We start from the raw sequence: 25,157 nt of genomic DNA on the forward strand, positions 1-25,157 counted from the left end.
TTTTTCATTCAGATAGCTTGGCATTATGTAGGTATTACATAAGACATGTTTAAGTAAGTGTCAATATAAATCAATATAATCCTTTTCATGTTATGCCAACGTTGAGTATATTTTCAGGTTAAAATGCTTTATTAAAATCATATTAAGTATTTAGTACTTAATTTTATACTTGCAAGCTATCCTATTATGTGATAAGCATTTCTTGGAAATGACCTTTTTTCCTTAAAATAAAGTCACAGTCCAAATTTTTCCTTTCATTATAATAGGTTTATTTTATTATGCTTCTTCCCAAACCAGTCATTTGAGCTAGATTAGATTTAAAGAAACCTCTTTTGAAACATTCTTTTAGCAATATATTTATATAATTTGTGTTCATTTTTACTGTGTTGTAAATATAATTATATTCTTAAAAGGTAATTATATTTCTTAAAATGTACATTTTTTTACATCAAAATGAATTGCATCAGAGATATTTATCCTGATCTGTCATAAATGGGTACAATCAATATCAAAGCTATATGTAAAGGCTAAATGTTTCTTAGTAGATCATTTGAACCTTGTTTATTCACTTGCCTAGAGCTATGATATATAGCCAGAAATGAAACAGGAGGTGAGGCAGCTATATATAGTGAATTTTATTTTGTAGATGATGGAAAAGGGTTAGTATGAGTTAGGAAAATGGCAGAGGAGTCTTTGTGGGGTATTTCCAGCAGCTCTACAAGGTCAGAGCCTTTTGCAGATAAGATCCGTGTTTTCTTATAATTAAATACTCATTAAGCCTTGAATCCTCCAATTCCTAAGCCAACTCTTCTCTTTGCATTTGGAAATTCCTGACTGCAGGCCTTGGGTAATTTTGCTCTCCTAGGCTCTACACATCATTAAATTAATTTTCAATGGAAGTAAACAATGACGCTGTCTAAATAATTAGCCAGATAACTGAGTTACCCAAGTTCTCCAGTTATTTGACTTATCAGATTTCATGCTACCAAATATGAAAACAGAGGGATGAAACTTTATTATTGACACTTTTTAGTGAAGATAGGCATTAAAAGTTAATGGAGTTACTTTTCATTAAGTCATTATTTGACTTAATTCAATATCAAGAGGTATTTAATCTACCATAAAAAAAAAAGTCTCACAAAATCTAAACAGATACACCCATTCAATAAATAATTAGTGAATGGCTTTTAGGTTCAAGGCACTGAACGATAGGACATAGGATATTCTCTCTGAGGTTTTAAACCCATTTAGGGGAAGATAACAATAATAATGGCAGTATAATACTGATAATAATATTACCATTACTATAATTGAGGGTGAACCATGTACCAAGCATTGTTTTAAGTAATTAAAATGCCTTAAATTTATATTGTAAAATGTTTCTATTATTAGCTTATTTTACAGATAGGAATACTGAGACACAGAGACCTTATATATTTTACCCAAGGTCACGCAGCTAGTAACTCATGGAACTAGGATAAAAACTTGGATAATCTGTGAATCCAGAACACAGGCACCAGACCAAGATATATACATTCTAGAAAGTTAAAAAAAAAAAAAAGGAAAGATTTAAGTAGAAATCCTATCAAAGCAAATACAGTGTAATTAACTAGCATGTGACTTTCATTTCTCCAGTGGTTTTTAAAAGTTTACAAAATGTCTTTCTTCTGTTACTGTTCATTTTTGAAAAACCCTCATCTCTAAGCTTAATGTCTAACTTTATACTATTTGCTCAAAGTACTTTTTAATTAGGGAGGGATACTTCTTCTTTTTTTTTTTTTTTTTTTTTTTGTCCAGGCCTTGCTGCATGTGGGATCTTAGTTCCCCGACCAGGGATCGAACCTGTGCCCCCTGTAGTGGAAGCTCAGAGTCTTAACCATTGAACCACCAGGGAAGTCCCAGGGAACGATATTTCTAATATTTTTAGTATAAAGAAATTTGTTGGTTCTTAGGACTCTATACATGTGTCTTTGCCTATACAGTAAAGGCAAATAGCTATTTATAAAAACACTCTGAATAGTTCCCAAGGGTGTCTCCGAAGCTAAATTGAGGAGAGCTTAAGGAGAGTTAAAGAGGGAGGAGTTAGGTGGCTGGGCTAGTACCTCAGTTTCATGGCTGTTAGGGTGATTAGTCAGTCCAAGGTCATGACTGGCACCAGGCCTGGCCAGCAAGACAGCTCTGAGACAGACAGCTTCTCTGATACCCCAGAGGCCTTGTCATTAAGGACAGACAGTATGGGGAAGGTGACCCAACCATTTATCTTACATTGATAAATGAAGTCTTGTCTGAACATTCCTGAATATAGAGCTAACTAAAGGAAACTTTAAAAATAAATAAGCACAAAACTTAGACTCTTAATTAGGGGTGGCTCAAACAGCGTGCAATTTGTGCAGTCACCCAGGGCTCTGTGCTTTGAAGGGCCTGTGCTTGCATTAATGCTCTGCTACCACTGTCCTGAAATGCTTCATTTTGAACAAGGGTCCCATGTCTTCATTTTGCACTGGGCTCACAAACTCTTTAATTGGTCCTTCCCCTAGTAAGGTTAGTGAATATCAAAGAAGAATCTGGAAGTGCCCTTTATGTGTTTCTAATTTTAATTGGTAATTAACTCTCCTAGCTGATTCATGTGAGAAATAAAAACAAAAGAATTCTGCTTACTCCCAGCCCAGTATCTAAAAATTGAGAAAGATAAAACAGAAACATTTAATGAGGAATTACTCTCCTTAGGTTTTAGTTTGTTTGCTTGTTTCTCAAGCAGAGGTCTGGTTATTTTTTAAAGCAATTATTTTAAAATCAGAAACTAATGGCAAAGTCAAATAGCAGGCTGAAGGTATCATAATTACAACCTGAGGAACACATCCTCCTGTCATTTACGGGCATAAGTGCTCTTGCCAAGAGCCATAACTCAGGCAACCAGCAGTGGTGGCTCTTGCTTCTGTTTCTCCTGGCTTTTCTCTCTTCCTATTATTGTCAAGGCTTGTTTCCAGCTTCCCACCAGGTCCTGCCTCCCACTGGAGGCCGTAGTCCTCAAAGTCAATTGCCAAATAAAACTTCGTAGTACTCGGAAAAGTTGATATAGATAGACACCTAATTTTATATATACACACAAATGTCATGCATTTTAATGAAGGCTGCCATTCTAAATTTGTAGAACAGGAAAGGTGATAACATTTTAGAAGTAGAGGAACTTTGCAATTGGTTTATGCCATTTACAGCCTTTTAAAATTGTTTTTAGTTTTTGTTGTTGTTGTTGTTGTTGTTGTTTTACGGATAAGAAAACTCAGACCAAGAGCAGGAGAAGAATTAGACTAAGTTAGCATAATTAAGCTTATGTTGGATTTAATGGTAACAGTGAATCTAAAACTCAGGTCTCCTGACTCTTAAGCTCTTGATTATTTTTCCATTACTTATTTCTTTAATATTCAATGTAAAGATTCAGGAGAAAAGGGAATTTAAATTGTCTATTTATTTATGTGTATCTTACAGAGACCTGAAAAGTACAAGCTGGCTGCCTGTTTTTAAAAAGTTTTATTGAAACAAAGCCACACACGTTTGTTTACATATAGTCTATGACTGCTTTTGCACTACAATAGCAATGTTGAGTAATTGCCATGACAACCACATTCTGCAAAGCCAAATATATTTACTATTGGGTCCATTGCAGAAGTGTTTTGACCCCTATTAGATCTATTAGAATTAGATCTATTAGATCTTTTTTTCGAGAAACCTCCTCGAAAATCTAAGTTGGGGCATTCCCAATGCTTGTGCGATCAGTGTTCGGTACAAAATATTTTTTAAACTAAATTAGTAGGATATGGGTGCCACATAACCCAGAATGAATAAGACTAATTAAATGGGATAAACAACAGATATAGTATGGACCATTTGATTTCAAAATTTCATAATTCTAAGACGTATGGTGCTGTAATTTCTAATTCAATTGCTGGGTTCTATAGGCAGTTTAATGATCAAAAAAAATTGAACAGTTATGTGTAAAGATAGAACCAATTTATATGCATAAGGCAATGCCAATCTTTTCTTTTTTTTTAATTTATAGAAGAACTTTGGAAACTTTAGGATCCACTTTCATGTGATGCCCATCTTTAGCCCACATAGCTGTGGTTGAAAAGACACAACCTGTTCTTAATAAAATGGAGATAGATAGATCATTTCTAGAAGGCAAACTAAATGGATTCCTACCTGCCTATTATCTATGCAGTTTGCTGGGTTGTGGCTTTGCAGAAGTACCCATTGGAATCCCCATGTTTAAATGGCTTAATTGAGTAAACAGATTAGCTACTCAAATCACTAGATAGTTATAAAATAGAAATTACTTACATCTGATGTTTAAGGCAACGAAAAGGAAGCTAGAACCAACTAGTTTGTACTATAGTGAGAGATAGGGTACCTGATACAGATGGTTCATTTATGTAGTTAGCATCTTTAAACTATACCAGTAGAGGGAGATAGCTACCTAAAGGGTATGTAATGAGTCTCAGCTTTGTGGCACTCAAGTCTAAAAGTTTTAAAAATAAAAATATAATTGGTTTGGGTTTGATTTTCCCAAGCTACATCCATCTTTCAACTCTAGGGACAGCTGTCATTTTAGTCTGTTAGACATCTTTGATCACATTGCTTCTTAGATTTCTTAGCTTTGTTTTATTCTTCTCTATTGCTCTTTAATGTTTCTTTCCTCACATTCAAAAAAACCAATATAAGTACTTCACAGGACATTTGCACACAAGGCTTTCTTTCCAAAAGGACCCAAAGTTACTATTATATACATCTTGAATACGAAATAAATTTGAAATATTCATGAAATAATAAGAAACAAACAACTATTAAAATAGATTAAAAATACCCTTGCAAACAAATCTGAAATCCATCAATGATGTTATATACATATATATCAACTAACCTCCCATGAAGCTGTCTGTAAAATGGGGGAGTTGGGTTAATTATCACTACATCCCTTGGAAGCTATTCTTTTCTTCATTAAATAAATTCATTTATTGACTTATGCCCAAATACTTTCAAATAGAATGTAAAGTGATTAGCAAAAATAATTTTAAATAATTAGGGAGAAAAGTCAATATGCAGGGGGTATTTTTAAAGGAAAGAAAAGAATCAAGTTGCTGAAATTAAGCACAAATCCTAAATCTTGGTTTCCTGATGGATAGAAATAAGGAAAGGCAATCTGTTCTGTAACTCACTTGACATAAGAGGATATGGCCTATAAAATCTTCAAGAGAGAGCTTATGAACTTGGACTTTGTAATTAAAGGAGTGTTGAAAATGCATGCTAAAGGGCTGATAATGCAGATAGACTAAAAAGGGTAGCTTTGAATAACTCTGGACCTTGATGTGTATCATAAATGATGTTCTAGAAAAACAGTTTTTTTAATCTGTAAGTGAAGAAAATCTTTATTTTTAAATCTGACTTTAAAGAGCAAAGGGTTACTTGGAAATGTTTTTTAAAAGCCCTTGCTGGAGTTTTCTGATAAAGAAACTCATCACTTTCCTAAAGGGAGAAATGAGCCCCCTAGAGGGTTCTGCAGAATCCAGAGGTTCTGGGTGATGCCTTGGGGGACAAGCTAGCCTCCTTCTTTAACAGCAGAACAACTTCCCCTTTATGTGATTTTTATATTCTTTATGCGTGATTACAGGTAGAAAAAAATAATTCCAACGTTTTAAAATAATAATAAAACCACTGCCCCAGTTTTGTAGATATTCACTCTATAACACTCACATTAATGCTGGGAGTAAGGTGTTAGTACCAATGAGACATGTTTTGATATCCCAAAAGGAAAAAGAAATCTTAAAAGGAATTCAGATCATTAATGCTTTGAACGACTATAATTTTGCCATGGGGACAAATGACTCTGAACTCCAAAATTTCAACAGTTAAGCCATCTTCCTTTACCAAATACATGTGTTTTAAATGCGAGAATGTGAGATCTCAAAGGCATTGCAGACATCCTCTAGACCATCTCCTCACTTTGTAAGTCTGACTTCTTGAGACTACAAGAAGCTGCACGTTTTAGCAAATTGCTGATTGTGGGTGGATCTAGTACCAAACTGCTCTATATCATGTCTTTAGTACCAGCCATTTCAGTATCCCTGAGTAGAGGTACAGTGTATTTTTTAGAGATTTCTTTCCACCATGACTTATGCAGAAGGTGTGTAAGATTTCCTAACATTGTGATTGTTCTGTAGAGCAAGCTGGAAGTCATGACAAAGAGCAACTTTCCTAGCCTCTTCATTTAGATGTGAGGAAACTAAGAAGTCATGTTGCTATCTAAAGGTCACATTAGCTGGGAGGCAGTATAATGCAGGGGAAGGTATGCAGGCTTTGAGTAGGTCAGACCTAGGGTGGAACACTTTTCTGTCACATTTTAGCTGTGTGACCTCGGGACAAGTTGTTTTAGATTTCTAGGCCTTTGGTTTCACATATGCAAAATGATAATAATGTAAAGATGAAACAAGTTAATAAATAAAGTGCCTGGTACATAATAAGCATTTACTAGCCTCTAACTTCTTTCTTAGTAGCAAATTAAGGACTAGCAACCACAATTCTTAATTCCCTGTCCAGTGCACTCTCCACAACACTTCATGTTGTATAGATAACATTGTTTTGAACTGAGAATATTAAGTGCATTAAAAAACAAACAAACAAACCCTGTCTTCCTAAATTAATCTCTTCACATTTTTAATAATGCAAAGAAGGAGCTTGAAGTTGGCCCACAGAGATTTTCATGAACCAAAGGGTTATTTTTAATTGGGTTTTGTGCCTGTTGTTATGGAAATTATTGTTTCATAGATGAAGCATTATGATTTTACTGCAAGATCAAGCCCAGAATGGGGTATAATGATGATATCATCCTTATGCTTCTTTTTCTTGACAAAACACTTTTAAATTAAGAGAATGGGAGTGAAGCTGCTTCAAAAGCACACATTTCTAAGAAAAAAAGATGTGCCCTATAAAAATAGCTTTAAAATGATATATTCTCTTTTCAAAGATCAAAACTCAGAATGGCCCTTGCTTCTGGTAGGATGATAAGATTCTGCAGAGTTACTAAACACTTCTTTCTTCACTGTTGAAACTAGAAAGAGTTCCTTTGATCCTGGAACTTGCTTTCAGCAATTGGTCTCAAAGCATTTTTGCAGTTGTTGAACTAACTGGCTTCCTCTAGATATTTAGTGATCAATCTCTCAAAACGGTTCTGTCTAGACTAGTTTTTATTCATGTATCCAGATGCAATTTAACTTCTCTAAAGAAACAAAAAGAGATGATTACTAATTTTAATGATGGTTCTGTTTAAAGATAGGAGGCAGTTCATCCTGCAAAATTTAGCTTATGTCACTGGCTCATTTTAAGCCTCAGAAACCCCAACCAAGGAAGACAGAACTTGTATCATCAGTAATATCCTAAGAGAGAAATCAACGGGCTTGCTGGATAGCCTGTGGTATTAAAAGCAAACAGTGATCTCCTGTTGGACCAACTACTGAGGTTTCTTCTAGTACTTGGTTCCCTAAGTTATTTATTTTTCTCTCTTCTTCTCTTTGACCTTTTCGTACATCCTCCTATGGTCCTTGGACATTGGCTGGTTTGGCTGATAGAATTTGGTGGAAGAAATTGTGAACTCCATCCTGATCCTGAGTTAGTTGAAAGTCATATAACTCAACTCAGTGTCATGTCTTTAGTTATTTTAGTATACATATAGAAATGTCAGTACCTAAAAAACAGGGCAAAATCTATCACCCAAAAATGTATCATTAACAACTTTTCATGATTTTTTAAGTGAATCATAATATCAGATTATTGACAGTGCTTATTTTTTAATAAAAAATTTCCAGTTTTTGGGCTTCCCTGGTGGCGCAGTGGTTGAGAGTCCGCCTGCGGATGCAGGGGACACGGGTTCGTGCCCCGGTCCGGGAGGATCCCACATGCTGCGGAGCAGCTGGGCCCATGAGCCATGGCCGCTGGGCCTGCACGTCCGGAGCCTGTGCTCCGCAACAGGAGAGGCCACAACAGTGAGAGGCCTGCGTACTAGAAAAAAAAAAAAAAATTTCCAGTTCTATTGAAAGCTCTTTTTTCCCTTTGTTTTTATGTGGAAGAGAGACATTTATCTAACTTTGTCATTTCAATAATTTCAAAATACCTCCTGAAATAACCTCTCTGTCCTAAGCCAATTTAAATTCAACTTGCACAGGTTTACATGGGTTCACTTGCGGTTGCTTTTCCAGTAGGTTACACTTCTTGTCCTCTTTCCTTTGGTCCTTAGCTGGGCATCACTTCCCTGTACTGCTACTTAATCTCATTTGTCTTTTCTTCCCTCCCACTCAACACTCGGCCCTTTATTGGCAGTGTTTTTTTCACTTTCTTCACCTCCTAAGAGTCCATTCTTTTACCTGTACCCACTGTCTGTGCCTCCACCAGACTTAGTTCTCAGACACAACATTCCATACATTTAAGAAGCTGTTGAACATTGGAGGTACATGATGTAAGAGCAAAGAGCAGCCATCACATAGTCTCGTACCCAGAGCTGCCTCCTTGCCAGTCTAATCAGCCAGGTGCCATTCACTGAAAATGGTTAACTAATGACCTGTGGTCACATCTGTCCCCAAGGTCAGAGGTTTCATGACCGCTAGCTACTTCGTTAGCAAGAAAGTGATAGGGCAAAATCAGAGAATTCCTGAGGGAGGGAAAAGTGCAGATTTAGGAGGCTTCCCAATGCTGTATTGACTGTGCCTATTTATAACAACAGGTGAATTCATTTGTCTTTGATCAATGTGTAATGTTAAAGATCTTAAAGTGTTACAGCTGAATGTCTGTTAACGTAATTTTCCTTGCTTGCTATGACTCTAATGGGCTTGAGAATTGATCCAGCCAGTCTCTCCTCTCTGTCTCCTTTTTCTCTCCTCTTTCTCTCTTCTCTCTCCTCCCTCTCCCTCACTTCCCCCCTTCCTCTGTCTCTTTCTCTCACTCTCTGTGAGGTTCGTTTGCTTGACTGATTCTGAGTGTCCATAATGACTGTTTGGCATATTCTACAGGCAAAGGTCCCGAGACCCTTTTTGCCGGCTATAACCTCAATGATAACGAATGGCACACAGTGCGTGTGGTTCGTCGAGGAAAAGGTTTAAAGTTAACGGTGGATGATCAACAGGCCATGACAGGTAAAGCCCCAACACCTTTGCCTTGTTGAAGCTTTAGACTTTCCTGTTTCTTGCAGTTGACTTTGAAAACCAAGTGAACAACTTGAAGCTGATACACACAGTTCATTCCTTATTCCAGTTCTTCCAGCAACAAGTAAATTTAATAAGCAGCATGTTAAGTGTTTTTTCTCTCAAATGAGCAACAATTTTTGCCATGTTCTTTTCCATTTAATAATGCAAAAAGAAGTTATATTTTAATTTTATGGCTTGATAAGTATCTTAGGGCTTTATAAAATATTGAAGTTATTGTTTGGATGCCAAGTTCTGTTCACTTTCTTTGTTTCTTATATATTTAGGCAATGAACAGCAGCAAGTTATACTTTTTAGCTTCTGGGTATATTGATAGATATGCTGGCATTCTGTCAGGTGAACTGCTTTTTATTTTAAGCTATATTAGATCATTTTTGGCCATTTAGCTCCATTGGTTAAATTCTAATGTTAAGAATGTCAAGTTCAATCCCTGATTTGTAGATTCCTGACTGAGGTGAGCCACATCAAGGTGCATCCCGGAGACATAGGCAAACCGAATGAAAGAGGAATCGGTGCACCTTTATTCTCTCTGCTGAAAATAACTTCAAGCACATGACCCGCTGGGATATTAGCTCCTTTTTCTTTTTTAGAGAATATCTCCCTGTTAATTATTTTAGTACAAGGCACAAGACAGTCCTTGTGCAGCAGAGAAGTGTCTGTTCTACATTCAGTCTCAAGGGGGTTTCCATACTCAGAGATCAGGTGATTGTATCAATGTAGAAATATCATGTATGGAATTTTAACTTTTAAGAGAATCATTCCTGAGTTCAAATGAAGCAAATTACCAACTCATAGATCTCTTACCAGCTTGTATTTCATTAGCCCTTTGTGACTTTCCAAAACTTTTTTCTACACGTGGGGGCAACTTTGTTTCAGAATTATCTGAAGAGCTTTCAAAGGGTCAATTCCTGACCAGACACCACAGAAAGTGTGGGAGGAGCTCATCATTATTATTATTTTTTCTTAAAATCACTCAGAAGAACTCTAATGCAGCTTGTCCATGGATTGGCATTTAAAAACCACTGCTATGTTATGTCATTTTATTCTCCCAGGAAGGAAATCAACCAGGGAGCCATTAGCATAAGTCTTTATTCAACATTGCCAAACACGAGAAGTCTCTAAAGAAACTGTGTGAACTTAGGGAAGGAAGGCCAAATTTTTATAGGGCTTTGGCAGGAGTGTTAGCTGAAGTTCAGCTAGTTTTGGTTAAAGGCAGTTCTTGGAAGAAGAATGAATTGTTTCTGTAGATTAGCATCCACTCTTTGGACAATCTCGGTTTTATCAAAAGGGGTAGAAATTAACAGGGTCTAAGGTCATGTGCAAGAGGTTGGGAAGAAATAACTGCCAGGGACAAGGACATGTGAGAATCACAGTAGAACATTCTTCAGTCCCTTAAGTTTGTCTCAAATCTCACACAGCCCTATGAAGTAGATAGGGTATATACATTCTCACTTCATAGATGAGGAAGCTGAGGTTCAAAGAGGTTAAGTGACTTATGTTCTTTGAAATGCCATTGTTACCAAAACTGAGGGAGCACCTAGGTTTATTTTTTAATTTTATTTGTTAACTTTTAAAAATTTGCTTTTTGACTCATGGGTCACTTATTTATATTTATTAATATCCTAATATATGTATGACTCTATGATGAATACTTTCCCGGACATAACATGATTTTATGAGGATAATATATACACACATATCAAAATCACATGATGACCGATCATGTAGGGTAGCATGTAATGTACTAAACAGTTGAGTAAACAATTCATGTTCTTGGGGTTCAGAAGAGCTTAAAGGTTTCAGGAATAGCTTAAAGCAATAGATAATATCTGAACTAGGCTGTAAAGAAAGGATAATGCAGAAGAAAAAGTATCTGGGAGAGCATTCCACACAGGGAAGTATGGCTTAGATGGGGCTAGACAGACTTATGTTCAGGGAACAGAGAAGGTTTGTTTTGTTTCATGTAACCATAGGACGGTTGACATGGCTAGAATGGCCTTTAGGGGCCAATAGGTCAGTGCTCCGAATGAAGGAATTCATATTTCATGGGTTTTCAGGCAGTTGGAAGTTGCTGCATTTAAGCTGGAAAGTAAGCTAAGAGAATATTTTTTGAGCAAAATGAATCCTGTGCAATGTACTAACTACTTCAGGATGTAAAGTAGTAAAGTCCTGTACTACAGTGAATGAAGAAGGTATAGAAACAAAAGACTGGTGCAACACATTTTTTTTAAAGTTTTGTTTAGAAATAATTTCAAATTTACAAAAAAATTCAAAAGTAAAAAAGTACAAAGAACACTGATATACTTTTACTATGGTGAGCGTGTTGTCCTATTTGCTTTGACATTTTCACTATCTCATTTTTTTCTTAACCAACTGAGGATAAGTTATATACTTAATAGCCCTTCATTCTAAATACTTCAGTGTGCATTTTCTAAAAATAGGGATATCCCTTTACAGAACAAAGAGTCACCAACTTCAGTAAATTTGGCATTGATACAATATTTTTTTAACATCTTTATTGGAATATAATTGCTTTACAATGGTGTGTTAGTTTCTGCTTTATAGTTTTATCTGTTCTCTCATCCATATTCCCCATTTGTCAGTTGACTCAATGTTGTCTTTTGTAGCATTTTTGCTTCCATCAGAGCATTCAGTCTAGGGCCAGACATTGCATTTTGTTTTCACGTCTCTTTAGCCTCCTTTAATGGGAAACATTACTTTAGACTTTCTTTGTCTTTGATGACATTGACAAATTAAAAAGATATATAGTCCTCCGACCTTTTATCAATGTAAAGTCGCTTTTTGGGCTTATCTGATGTTTTGCCATGATTATATTCATGTTTTGCATTCTTGGATGCAATACATTGTTGATGGTGTGGTCTTCTTACTGTATCCCATGTGGAGGGAAATGATGTCCATGTCCTTGACTCATGATTTTAATGCTTGGTCAACATGTTGCCCAGTTTTTCCACTGAACAGTATGCTTTTCTCCCTTACAACTAATAAACTGTGGAGAGACATGTTAAGACAATGAAAATATCTGTACTTCATCAAAAATTTGCCCTAGATGTATCACCCACTGAAGATTTTGCCTGATTCAGTCTTTAACACAGTAGATACAAGTGATTATTTTCAAACTCCATCTCTCTTTCCACATTTAGAGTCAGCACTTAATATTCTACTATATACAAGAGCTATCCCTTCATTCTTTCTTTTTCTTTCTTTCCCTTCTTTTCTTTTTCTTTTCCTCCTTCTCTCACCATCTTCCTCTTTCCTTGCTTCCTTTCTTCCTTCCTTCCTCCCTTCCTTCCTTCCTTATTGGTATAGACCCACAAGTTTCTGTATTTTCAAGTGGTTTATAATTACTTCACTTAATTATTTTGGTGCTTAAAATGTCCCTGTTTGGGCCACTGTGAATCCCATGAAGTTGGCCTCTGTGGTCTTGTGACATGCCTCCACTCCAACCTTTTTTTTAGCACTTCCTCACTTTCTGGCATAGCAGTATATTTCAGGCACAACTTTTACCTGCCATGCCTCAGCCTTGGAATCAGACATTTACATTCCATTTAGTGGAGAATTATATTACAGACCAAGATCTAAGTGGTTGCTATCGATATGCTCAGTGCTGCTTCGTGACCTTTTCAGGAGACTAAGATAGGAAATATACTCAAGCATATATACATATACCTGCATATATATATATATATATATATATATATGTCTTAACAGGTTTCTCCACATAAATATGTACATACATACATATCAATTACACATTCACATAAAATGAATATACACGTATTTTAGAAAACATGAGTTCACACTAGCACCTCCATATCTGCAGCATCGTTTCTTGACTCCCTCATTCTATGTTTTCATATCCCTTCTTCCAAGGTGGAATCTTGGCTCCCAGTGATGTCACTTTCTCATTTGCTCAATCCAGTCATACATCTACAGTAGTTTCAGAATTGCTTTAAATTGCCCACACTACCACTAGTACTATGGACTGAAAACAATTCATGATTAGTTTGTGATTCTTCTCAGTCCTTACTGCCTAAGATTTAACGTGTCTGGTCAAATGCTAAGTTGATAAATAACTTTGATTAGTTCCTTTCTTCGTTTTTTCCTTTCCTTTTCCTTCCTTCCTTTCCCTTTACTGTAGTTATAGTAGTCATTTGAAATACAATTTGTTTTATTTATTTCAGCTTCGTTTTTTCCCTCCCATTCTTAAGTATTTAATTACAGTCGTGTGTAGAACATTAGCATGCTTTTAAAATCAGGGCAACACATTGTGAATTAGGAAGTGATGTGTAGAGTATGAAAATGATCATTGTAACAGAAAATTCCAGAAATGTTCCCTAAATGAATTGCCATCTAATTTTCATTAAAATTTAAGATACATCTTTTCAATCTCATAGGTTCCTACCAAACTTCTAAATGAATAGTTATATTCTATATTAGTCAGTTGCTTTCTTCAACTTCCAGTGAATACATCATTCCTTTGTTACTTAAATGGTTGTGCATTTATCTCTCACCAGCAATCATAATGTTAGGAAGCAGAGTTAACAGATACTTATATGGATGTAGTTGGCTTATCGATATAGGAACAAATAAGTAATGGATTCAAAGGAGAACTCAGAATTGACTCTGTTGGGGGATCATTCCTAAGTTAATGTCACATGTTTCCACTCTTCTCCTCCTGGGCATGCACTGTTTCTTCACGGTGAAGTCACCCATGTCTCCTTGGCTGGTTAATACTGGGAAACTCTGGCACCTAAGACTTCATTAGGAATCCATAGGCCATTGGTAAGGTTTCAATTATGATCTGAAAGAAAAGGAATTCCCTTTCAAAATTGCCAAATTTGGATGACAGACACATTTGTTTAACAGATTTTTTTTTTCCAGTAGGTATTATTAAAATTATGAGCCTTAGGGCTTCCATGGTGGTGCAGTGGTTGGGAGTCCGCCTGCCGATGCGGGGGGTGCGGGTTCGTGCCCCGGTCCGGGAAGATCCCACATGCCGCAGAGCGGCTGGGCCTGTGGGCCGTGGCCGCTGGGCCTGCGCGTCCGGGGCCTGTGCTCCACAGCGGGAGAGGCCACGGCAGTGAGAGGCCTGTGTACCACAAAAAAAAAAAAAAAAAAATTATGAGTCTTAGTCCACCAACTCAGGGGTGCAAGAGATGGCACATTTATTAATTGACCTTATATCAATTTAAATCAGACCTTAGGCCTTTCTTCTGGGGTTACAGGATATTTAATCAGTCATGTGCCATCACCCCCACTCCCACCCACACCCTGGATCATGCAGAAGCTCCTGTTAGCTTCTGTCTTCACTGGTTCTCACCAAAAAAGACAGTTCTCCAAGTTTGTCCTTTAAGCGATAAGAAGCCTGTTGCTCCTGTCCTAGGTGAGGCAAAGGGTCTTTGCTGACTCCCCTCGCTGAAGAGCTGTGGTTCAGTCCACCAAGGTTTACCTCATCAGTTCTCTCTGAAACCCTGAACCTGACCAGAGAGCAGGATGCTGGCACTCAGTACTGCTAAATCCCACCGACGGTCATCTCTCTCTCCTAGTCAGTGGTAATTGCCTCATCTAGTTTAGCCCTCAAATGCATTCTGCTCATTTCTTTTTCCTTTCTTTTTTTTTTTTTTTTCTTCCGGTACGTGGGCCTCTCGCCGTTGTGGCCTCTCCCGTTGTGGAGCACAGGCTCCGGACGCGCAGGCTCAGCGGCCATGGCTCACGGGCCCAACCGCTCCGCGGCATGTGGGATCTTCCTAGACCAGGGCACGAACCTGTGTCCCCTGCATCTGCAGGCGGACTCTCAACCACTGCGCCACCAGGGAAGCCCTCCTTTTCCTTTCTTGAACACCTTGCAAACTAGGCCTTCAGAAAAGATTAGAAAAGGTGTTGTTTTCCAGAAAGTTGTCTTCCACTTTCTGCCAAGTAAAAGCCTTTGAGGCAAAGTGCTACAAGGAACTTGGCTAGTTTCTTAGAACTGAAGGGAGAACAAAATATAAACCAGCATTTCAGTAAATTAGCCTGCCATTTACTCTGTCTCAAAACTGCCAAGGCCTTAGAGCAGAAATTACATTCTATCCTCTCTCTGTTGTGTAGGAGTTGAAAGTTTTTTCAGTTGTGGAAACCAACTTGCTCTTTCTCAGAGTTCAAAGATGAATGGGCATATAAACTGAGTAAACATTGATGATTCACACAAATTATGCATATTCTCCCTCCAGTACTCCACCCCACCTCTTCTGTTCCCCCAGCTCCCAGCATCTTGCTTCTCAGAACTAAAGACAATGTTTTGTCTTTTGTTTTTCACAGTAATTGGCATCAGGGTGATTCATATTTGGGAAATTATGTGTTGCCAAAGATCTTATGAAAGTCAATAATTCATAAGAATAAAAAGTCTGCCTTGACTTATATAGCATAAAAAAGTTTTCCAAATATGCAATGGAACCTTGCCATTGAGGCTTCAGTTTGGAATGAGATTTTTGCAAACACTCTCGTGGCCACATGAAGCCAGCCATGAATCAGGAAAGCAATACACATTTCTTATATTAAATTTTACAGCAAATTCAGAAATCACTGAACAATAAAAAATTTTAAAGGAAAGCACTGGAAACTCTTCATGCAAAGGCCTACATTTGACCACATCTTTAAATCAGAGTTATATATACTGTTAAGTCAAGTATTTGTTGAATACAGGACAGTACATACTCAGGTCATTCCCGGGAATGTCTGAACCTCACCAAGGCTCATGATGGTAAGCAGTTGCCAGCAAAGAAGCCCAAGAAGAGAGAGATTCCCCAGAACTCAGATGAGAAAATGTTCTACACACTGTATGGGATCCCTAAGTAGGGAGTCCTTGGGTTTCAACATATCACCTAGTCTGTCTAAAATATCTGGAATTGTGTGTTCTGTATGTGTGTGTATGTTAGTATATGTGTCCTTTGTTGAACACTATTCACTGTATATCCAGTTACCCAAGCCTGGAAGCTGGGGCCAGTATTATTTCCCCCTTCTCCATCATTCTGTACATTATTGATAAATCCTGCAATTATATTGGGGAGACTATCTTATTTTGTCCATTTTTTCCATTTCTTCTATAAACACTCTACTTCGTATTGTCTACAATCTATTATATCCACAACAGAGAGATCAAATACACACACACACTCACACACACACACACACACACAGACTCATGTCTTATGTCTGCCTAAAAGCCTTCAATAGCTCCTAATAGAATCAGGAGGCACTGTGACATCTGACTCCTGACTTTTCTTCCCATCTCATCTGAGCACTAACCTCACTTACTCATGACTCTCCAGCCACACTCTCTGGGTTTTTCTTACCTGAGAGCCTCTGTTCATCTGTCTCTCCTTCCTGGGATCCACCTCCGCCTTCCTTTTCTCCAGTTCTTAGCATGGCTTTCTCCTTTTAGTTCTTCAAATTTAACTTAAATATCCACTCAGGTACTTGCCCGCCTTCTATATTTACCAACCCAGCATGCTGTTCATCAAATTCATGGCATTTTCTGAGTTTTATCATCATATAGTTCATTATTTTCTTACCTGGTTTCGTCTGCCTTACCCCAATAGACCATGAATTTTGTGAAAACAGGAGCTAAGTCTGCTTCTGTCAACATTATTTCTTAATTGCCTAATACAGCACCTGCCTTATACGTATACTACACACTCAGTAACTTTCAATACCTTTCAGTGAATTAACAAGTGGATCTAAGGCTGGGGAGGGGTGGTCATTTTCTTCTGCAGCAGAAATTTAACCCAACTCAGAGCAAGGCTCAGCATAAAATCTTGCTATCTGTTTTGGTAGAAAGATTTGATTTAGAAATTGAGATTTCTGTGCAAACACACCACCCAGGTGGTTGTTTCTTATTGGAGATTATCATCAATCTGGATGCCCCAGACACTGATCAGAGGCATTCTGTTAATTTCAAATTCTCCTTTTCCAGTAAATCTCTAGGAAAGATGCTGCATTTTTTTTAACGAGTGGAGCCTTAAAAATATTTCTCCTACATCGTCCTTTATTTTTTCGTAGTCGATATATGTATACAATAGTAAAGGTGGCTACATTGCCAACTGAGGATTAAACATGGGGATAAATTCTGAGGAAAAAAGGATTTTTAAAAGGCAGCAGTAAATGTTATATTAGGCAGTGGACAATGGCTTTTAGGTGCTAATTCTCCTTCATGAGCAAACATATATGCCATTACTGTCAATGCAATTTATATATGCTTATTAAGGAAAAAAAAGGCTCTTGAACATGGGCCATAATGATTTTTCTTGTAACTGGGCCATGGTTGCTCCAGTGCTTTTTTACTACTTTTTTATTATGTATGCTCTGAACACATATTCTATTCCTTTGAGAAAAGAAAACAGACAATACGTGTTATTTTTTATCACTGAACTTCTTTCTCAGTTCTGCTGAACAAAATGTGCTTCCCTATTTCAGAGCTGCCAAGAACTGGACAATTTGGAGTAATATTTTATTTCAAGTATTAGACATATTTTTTCTGGATATTCTCTTACTGTCAGTTGGTTCATTAATGTAGCTTTTAAGAAGAAAACATGACAGTTTCAGGGTCAGGGTGGGTTTACCAAGTTAAGACTCAAATTTTAATATAATGAAAAAGGTAAAATAACACAAGGAGATAGAAAAGCCCAAGTAATTCTTTTCAGCTTTTCATATTCTTCATTCTATTTAGCTTGTTAATTCAATGTTACTGGTGTCTCTAGTGATTTATATTTGAAAATTATTAAAGGCTAATTTTATTTGCTACCCAAGAGGTAGTTCCACACAGACTAGTATTGAGGTCACTGAACAAAAGAACTGAAGAAGGGGAGAAAAGTGATGTCATATGAAAAACCAGAATTGCTAAGGATTTAATAGTATTTTTGCTTGGGATAGACAAGAAGGAGGTACAGTGGGGAGGAGGGAGGAGAGACAACTGTTTACAGTGCTATTTTTTGTATTAAAAAAAACATTTGCAGAGAAGGAATCAGAACAAACTAATAACTGAAAAGAGAACATGCCAAGGGATGACAGGACTGCGTTGTCAGGATCAAGGACTAGTAAGGAGTATGGAAATTAAGGAGCATTAAGTACAGCTCAGGGGAGAGTTTTTTATACCAATGAGTTTGTTAACATCAAAATCAATTAAGTATGCGGGCAATTTTTCTTGTGCAACAAAAAGTATGCCTTTTAGGGCTTCCCTGGTGGCGCAGTGGTTGGGAGTCCGCCTGCCGACGCAGGGGACACGGGTTCGTGCTCCGGTCGGGGGGTCCCCACGTGCCACGGAGCGGCTGGGCCCGTGAGCCATGGCCACTGAGCCTGTGTGTCCGGAGCCTGTGCTCCGCAATGGGAGAGGCCACAACGGTGAGAGGCCCGCGTACTGGAAAAAAAAAAAAAGTATGCCTTTTATGATTTAATTACAGGTGTTTCCTTTAAAATGCCACCTAGTACTTTATTGTTTTTTCTAAAGAGATGGAAACCTGTCAGACTGGTTGAAGCAGGCCCACAAAGGGCCTCAATCTTTATTACACCTGGGAAGAAGGTTCAGTGCATCTTCTCAGGGCTGAGACTGGGATTGGCTCTAATTCATATTTTCATTAATATCAGGGATGATGGGATAGGGTAAGCTCGATAAAATTTCCAATTACGCCAAACTGAGTAGTGAAGCTAACACCTGGAAGAACTTGACTGCAATTTAAATGACCTTTTTGAGTTTCTGAAGAAAGTGAATGACAGTTTAATTAGACAAGAACAAGATGCCGGGAGCGAATCACTAGCAATGATAAGAGTACTTTACCGCTGTGCTTTAGAAAGCAAGTTCACATCTTTGTTAATTTTGACTTCAACCTTGCAGGTAGGTACAATGATCACTCTAGAGGTAAAGACGGGACTAAGTAGGCTTTTAATGGAGTTGGCAGAGTAATATGGCAGGATGAACAGGAATGGGGTTGAGTTGAAGAGTGAATCACTAAATAAATTGACAACCAAGCTTCACACTAGGTTGTTTAATAGAAGATTATACTTCGTGGTAATGTGGAATAATTTTACTGGTATTCTTAAAATTGGGCATGCCTTGAACTGGTATGTTGTGCTCAATTTAGGTATCAAAAACCTAAATGCAAGGAAATGGCAGAGGGCCAGAAGAGATCAAGAGGAGTTCTTTGTGATTGGGAGACTAGGTCTAGGAAAGACAGAATTATTCAGTATAGAAAAGGGAAGGTGAAAAGTACATATTTAACTTCAAACACATTTTCATGGTTCGTAATTGGAAGAATAGTCAGCAGCTCTTCATTATTTCTATTAATATAGGAAAATATACAGTTACTTTTTGTTTTTCTTGAAGAACATTCTTTATAAAGACAAACGTCACATCACCATGGAGCTGGGATGTATCACTTTCTACTGGGATGATTTAGGATAGTCATTGCCCCTCATCCTCCTCCATTCCCTCCCTCCCTCCCTTCCTCCCTTCCTTCCTTTTCCTTCCTCTCTCTTCTTCCTCTTACCCTTTCTCCCTTCCTTTCTTCATTTTTTCCTTCCTTTATTATTTCTTCTAGTTTTAAAAAATTCTGCAGCTTTAGTTAATGAGGATCATTTTTATTAAGACTAAAATTTGGACAGAGATTAAAACTTGACCTAAAAAAGTTTTATTAAGTAATTCAGCCTCACCATGTAAGATCATTTCTCGTTTTTACTATACATAACTGAATATCAAGGAGGTCTGTAGATCCTTGCATTTTAAAATGTGATATTACTATGGAAGTCTAAAGTTGAAAGTGCCCTTCAGATGCAGAAAATAATAATATACCATCTTCTCTTTTAGGTCAAATGGCAGGGGATCATACGAGGCTGGAGTTTCATAACATAGAGACTGGCATCATCACGGAACGCCGGTATCTGTCTTCTGTTCCCTCCAACTTCATTGGACACCTGCAGAGCCTGACATTTAATGGAATGGCATACATTGACTTGTGTAAAAATGGCGACATAGATTATTGTGAGCTCAATGCCAGGTTTGGCTTCAGGAACATCATAGCAGACCCTGTCACCTTCAAGACCAAATCAAGCTATGTTGCCTTAGCTACGTTGCAAGCCTACACTTCTATGCATCTTTTTTTCCAGTTCAAGACAACATCCCTAGATGGACTAATTCTGTATAACAGTGGGGATGGAAACGACTTTATTGTGGTTGAATTAGTTAAAGGGTAAGTACAGGTCCGTTCAATGACAAACAGAGCTTTATGAAAATGAACCTCAAGTTCCACAATTATACATTAAACAGAAAGTGGTGGGCAGGGAGGGTGGTTTGCAAATATTGCATTTGTTTAAACCACTTTTTAGGTATCTTATAAAGTTAATAGGGATTCAGTACAGTTTTTTATATCTACATTTCCATACATAAGGTACAAATAGCGTCGAGTTCTAATTTATTGTAGGCATTCCATAAGTCTTACTCTTCAAATGTGGATTTCTTTACTACGCACATGATAATTCCACAAAAGAATTTCTACACTTGTCGGCTAAGTTAAATAGCTAATTCATGCAAGCAGCTTACTTCAACTCCACAAAATCCCATTTAACTGAAGTTTAATTCTATGTCAGAGTTTCTTGAAGAATTCAGAAAGATTTTTATGACATTTCCTTGAAACTGTGATGAACATTTGATATCTTTTAATTGATTTAGGTATTCATTCAGTTGGTGAATATCATTGCCCATTTACAACTGGCTAGATAATATGCCACACACTAGTTTACATATATATATATATATATATGTATATTCCTTGCCACTCCTGTGCATACTTCAGATTCCACCAACCCCAAGGCACACAGATGCACACAACCCGAGGGGATACAGGTGAACACAATAAATTTAGCAGAAAAGCACCAGGAAGTTTCCTAATATGATCTTGGGCAAAGGTTCAGGAGATTATTTAGCAAAATTAGGAAAACCTATGAGTCCGGGAGTGGCTACCTGAGCTGGTCTTGAAGGATGAGTGCACATTTCCCATAGAGAAATAGGCATTCAAGATGGCGGGAAACAAGTGCAGGAAGCTGAGAATCGCCAGTTCTGTGTGGTTGGCAAAGGATGGACAGAGTGGTGGAAGTAGGGAACGAGTAGTGACAGATACTTATCTTCCACAGCGATGAAGTGGAATGTGGACCACAATTTTAAAAATATTTTCACTATTTCCTGTATTGAAGACAATGAGTAATCCTCCTTGCTGAAACAGTAGTGTTTCTTACCCTCTTGTTAGTTGAGCTTCTACACAACTCACTCTCATGACTTCTAGCAAGGATGCAACCACCTGAAAAAGAGATCTCTGTTGGTAATAAGTAGTTTGACTCCATCAGAAATTCAAAAAGTGATGGCACTTTTCCACCTTCCCTTTTTTCCCAGGTACTTACATTACGTGTTTGATTTGGGAAATGGTGCTAACCTCATCAAAGGGAGCTCAAACAAACCTCTCAATGACAATCAGTGGCACAACGTGATGATATCAAGGGACACCAGCAACCTCCACACTGTAAAGATTGACACGAAAATCACAACGCAAATCACAGCGGGAGCCAGGAACTTGGACCTTAAAAGTAAGTGCACAGGGCTTCCCTGGTGGCGCAGTGGTTGAGAATCTGCCTGCCAATGCAGGGGACAGGGGTTCGAGCCCTGGTCTGGGAAGATCCCACATGCCGCGGAGCAACTAGCCCCGTGAGCCACAAATACTGAGCCTGTGCGTCTGGAGCCTGTGCTCCGCAACGAGAGGCCGCGATAGTGAGAGGCCCGTGCACCGCGATGAGGAGTGGCCCCCACTTGCCGCAACTAGAGAAAGCCCTCGCACAGAAACGAAGAGCCAACACAGCCATAAATAAATAAATAAATAAAAAAAAAAAAAAAAAAAAAAAAAAAAAAGTAAGTGCACAGAGTCAGAGCAGCAGGCAGGAACCCACATGGTTTGTGCTCCTGTGGCACATCCTTTGCTTTGGGGGGCGGGTGTGGGTACCTTCTGCAAAGACTGACCAGAATTTCATCTCCAACGTGTAATTAATAATACAACACACAAGCCTCTGCTCCCCGTTTAATGTGGCAGAAACACATATTTTTAATAGCAGCTCAGAAAATGCAACACCTAAGAATGCATGCATGAGTAAAATGTAAGGAGTGAGAGGAATGTATCTTAGTCTTGATATTATAAAGAAAAGTAGGCGTTTGCAAGTTTCTTTAGTCCCAACAGCTTTTAGTTGATTTGGAGTCAAGGTAACCAGATACCTACTGAGTTTCCTCTAGAGCTTATTAGTTTTCTCTTCTTGGTGAGGTTTCCTAGATACTTAGAGAGCCTCTCACCAACAGGGGTCTGAGGCTGGCTTATACCCTGTGTCTCCAATGGTGAATCCCTCCCAACACCCACAAACACCAATGGGAATGTTCTTTCAGTAGCTGCTAAGGAAGTCTTAACAGACTTTTTCCTTCCTTATTTTTTTTATTTAACATCTTTTTTGGAGTATAATTGCTTTACATTTCCTTCCTTATTGATACTTGATTTCTCAAGTGAGCAAGACAAAATACTTAGAAAACATGTCAATAATGGAAAATAACAGAAGTTTCTATTTGAATGGGTCTTTGTGACTCGCTAAGAGCATGTCCATATATCCATCTCATTTAACACAACAACAAGCATTGGACAAGATGTTATTAGCGCTTCATTATGAATATAGGAAATCTGAGCTTTGAATGGCTTGCCCAGGGTTAAAACAACTACTTCAGCAGAGCAAAACATAACCCCAGTTCTGACACATGGCCTCTCCATTGCTCCTTCTGCGCTGATTGGGTGCATTCCAAAGCCCTGCAGGAATCATCATGGTCATCATTTTTGCTTGGCAAGAGCTGTTCATTTGTACTGATGGGCTCTTTCCCTTTGATTTAAAAGATAAATGCATAGGGGAGTTAGGGAACTGGAAAGAGAAAACCCAACAGAATTCTTTCTAGAGGAAAAAAAAAAAAGCTGTGAGTAAGGTGAAAGAAGACAGAAAAGGGTTTCACTTTCTGTAATTGCAGAATATATTTACAGTCCCAGTACTATATTTGTCCTAACACATAAAATGTGTGGTGATGGCTGTCTCCCTTCTCAGAGTGGGCCTCTTGTTAACTTCAAAGAGAGCCTGTTTGTACCTACAAATCTAATAGCTTAGCTCACAAAGTAAAATGAAATTCAAAGGAAATGCTGTTTTATAGTCTACACCTCTTTCTTTTCTCTGACTGAAGTGAAAAAAAAAAAGTCAAAGCTGTGAACTCATCAATTGGATGTGTGATCCAGTGACAACAATAACCCCAAGAAGCCCCCTTGCCATGTGTGTCCCCAACTCGAGGGAGCCTGAGAAGAGAGCATGGTCCTGGGGTGGACATCTCCCAGCTTCCACAAGCACCGCCTTTTGGTGTGTGGGTCCAGGGGCCTTGGTCAGATGAGGAGTGTTTACTGAGCGCTGACGCTGTGCTCAGAGTGGAGAGCACAGGTGCGAAGAGGGCGGCAGGCTTCCTGTAACAAGAAGCTTTCTGGGGGCTTCCCTGGTGGCACAGTGGTTGGGAGTCCGCCTGCCGATGCAGGGGACACGGGTTCGTGCCCCGGTCTGGGAGGATCCCACATGCCGCGGGACGGCTGGGCCCGTGAGCCATGGCTGCTGAGCCTGCGCGTCCGGAGCCTGTGCTCCGCAACGGGAGAGGCCACAACAGTGAGAGGCCCGCGTACCGCAAAAAAAAAAAAAAAAAAAGAAAAAGCTTTCTGTCCCAAGGAGAAGACTGACACCGAGGGAACATTGACAGGACAGAGAACAGGATTCCCGTCATCAGGACATTGAAAAGTATGTGGCGTCACCAGGTAGAATATTAGAGGAAGGAATGTTTCAGAGATACCTGAAGGATGAGTAAGCGCGACGAGGCATTGTTTCTCCTTCCCACCTGGATGCCGCCCCCTGGAATTAGGGGAGCTTAATGAGGCAGGGGACCATAGACAGGAACTCTTCCCTCTGAATTTAACAGCACTGTCTCCTTTGCATGCTAGTCATGTAGGAGTCAGCCACTCTCAATGCAGAAACGTTGAGAGGTGACCGAGTTTGGACAATGGTTTTATTTTATGGCCCTTATTGAAATAAAATTATCAGATTTATTCCACACTCTGTGTAAGGTCACTGCCATAATCTTTAGTTCTTCTCAGAGTGAGGTCAACCTATTTAACTACATCAGAGTCCTATGGTGCGGTTCTTGAGGTGCAAATTTCTGCAACCCCCTCAGACATACTGAGGCAGGGATCATTTGAGAATGACTACAGGGAAGGCCAGGTCTTCTGCATTTTTAAAGGGCACTCACTAATCTAGATGCTGAGTTTCAGAGCCCTGAATGAATGCAGTGTCTATGTCGAGGCCAAATTTAACTCACTTTAGAATTTTAGTACAAAATTTGGTTTTGCTTTTATGTTAGAACTTTACTTTTGTTTTGTTTTGTTTTACTAGTCCTGGGCCAAAGTGACATTGGTTGCTTCAGGATCCTTGCTTGTATTTCTCATGTTACCATACCGGAAAAAGACGCTAGAGGGCAGCATAAGGCCGCAAAACCTGCCGTATGGGAAGCGGGAGCCGGGGGGAAAAAGCCTCAACAGGCTCCACGGGCGCTGGGAAGTGGACTCTGTTTTCGCCCAACTAAAATTCCACAGTTAGCCTTTAGGATAACGCATGCCTTTGTTTGTGGCTCTGTTTCATTATATGGAGAGGAGTTTAGTGTGGAATGTGCAAGCTAGGGGCCGCTTATCCCATTCCCCAGCTTGACTCGGAAGAAGGTAGTCAGAAATAGGCAACAGCCTAATGATCTCTCTGAGACGAGGAATCCCACGC

General features: G+C 38.6%; 1 protein-coding gene across 32 annotated transcripts in view; it reads left to right on the forward strand.

Moving 5' to 3' along the window:
• NRXN1 (neurexin 1) overlaps positions 1 to 25,157 on the forward strand; it is a gene marked incomplete at both ends in the record, with an annotated part of 1,149,966 nt that overhangs the window by 536,528 nt on the left and 588,281 nt on the right. For all 32 annotated transcript variants that reach the window (XM_081253733.1, XM_081253747.1, XM_081253714.1 and 29 more), the window contains 3 exons: positions 9,054 to 9,176; positions 20,101 to 20,482; positions 21,679 to 21,869. In XM_081253733.1, the coding sequence (XP_081109859.1) occupies positions 9,054 to 9,176; positions 20,101 to 20,482; positions 21,679 to 21,869 (696 nt within the window). The remainder of the gene's footprint in view (positions 1 to 9,053; positions 9,177 to 20,100; positions 20,483 to 21,678; positions 21,870 to 25,157) is intronic.

This window comes from Mesoplodon bidens, assembly GCF_964165515.1.
Source record: "Mesoplodon bidens genome assembly, chromosome: 14".
Classification (NCBI taxonomy): Eukaryota; Metazoa; Chordata; class Mammalia; order Artiodactyla; family Ziphiidae; genus Mesoplodon; species Mesoplodon bidens.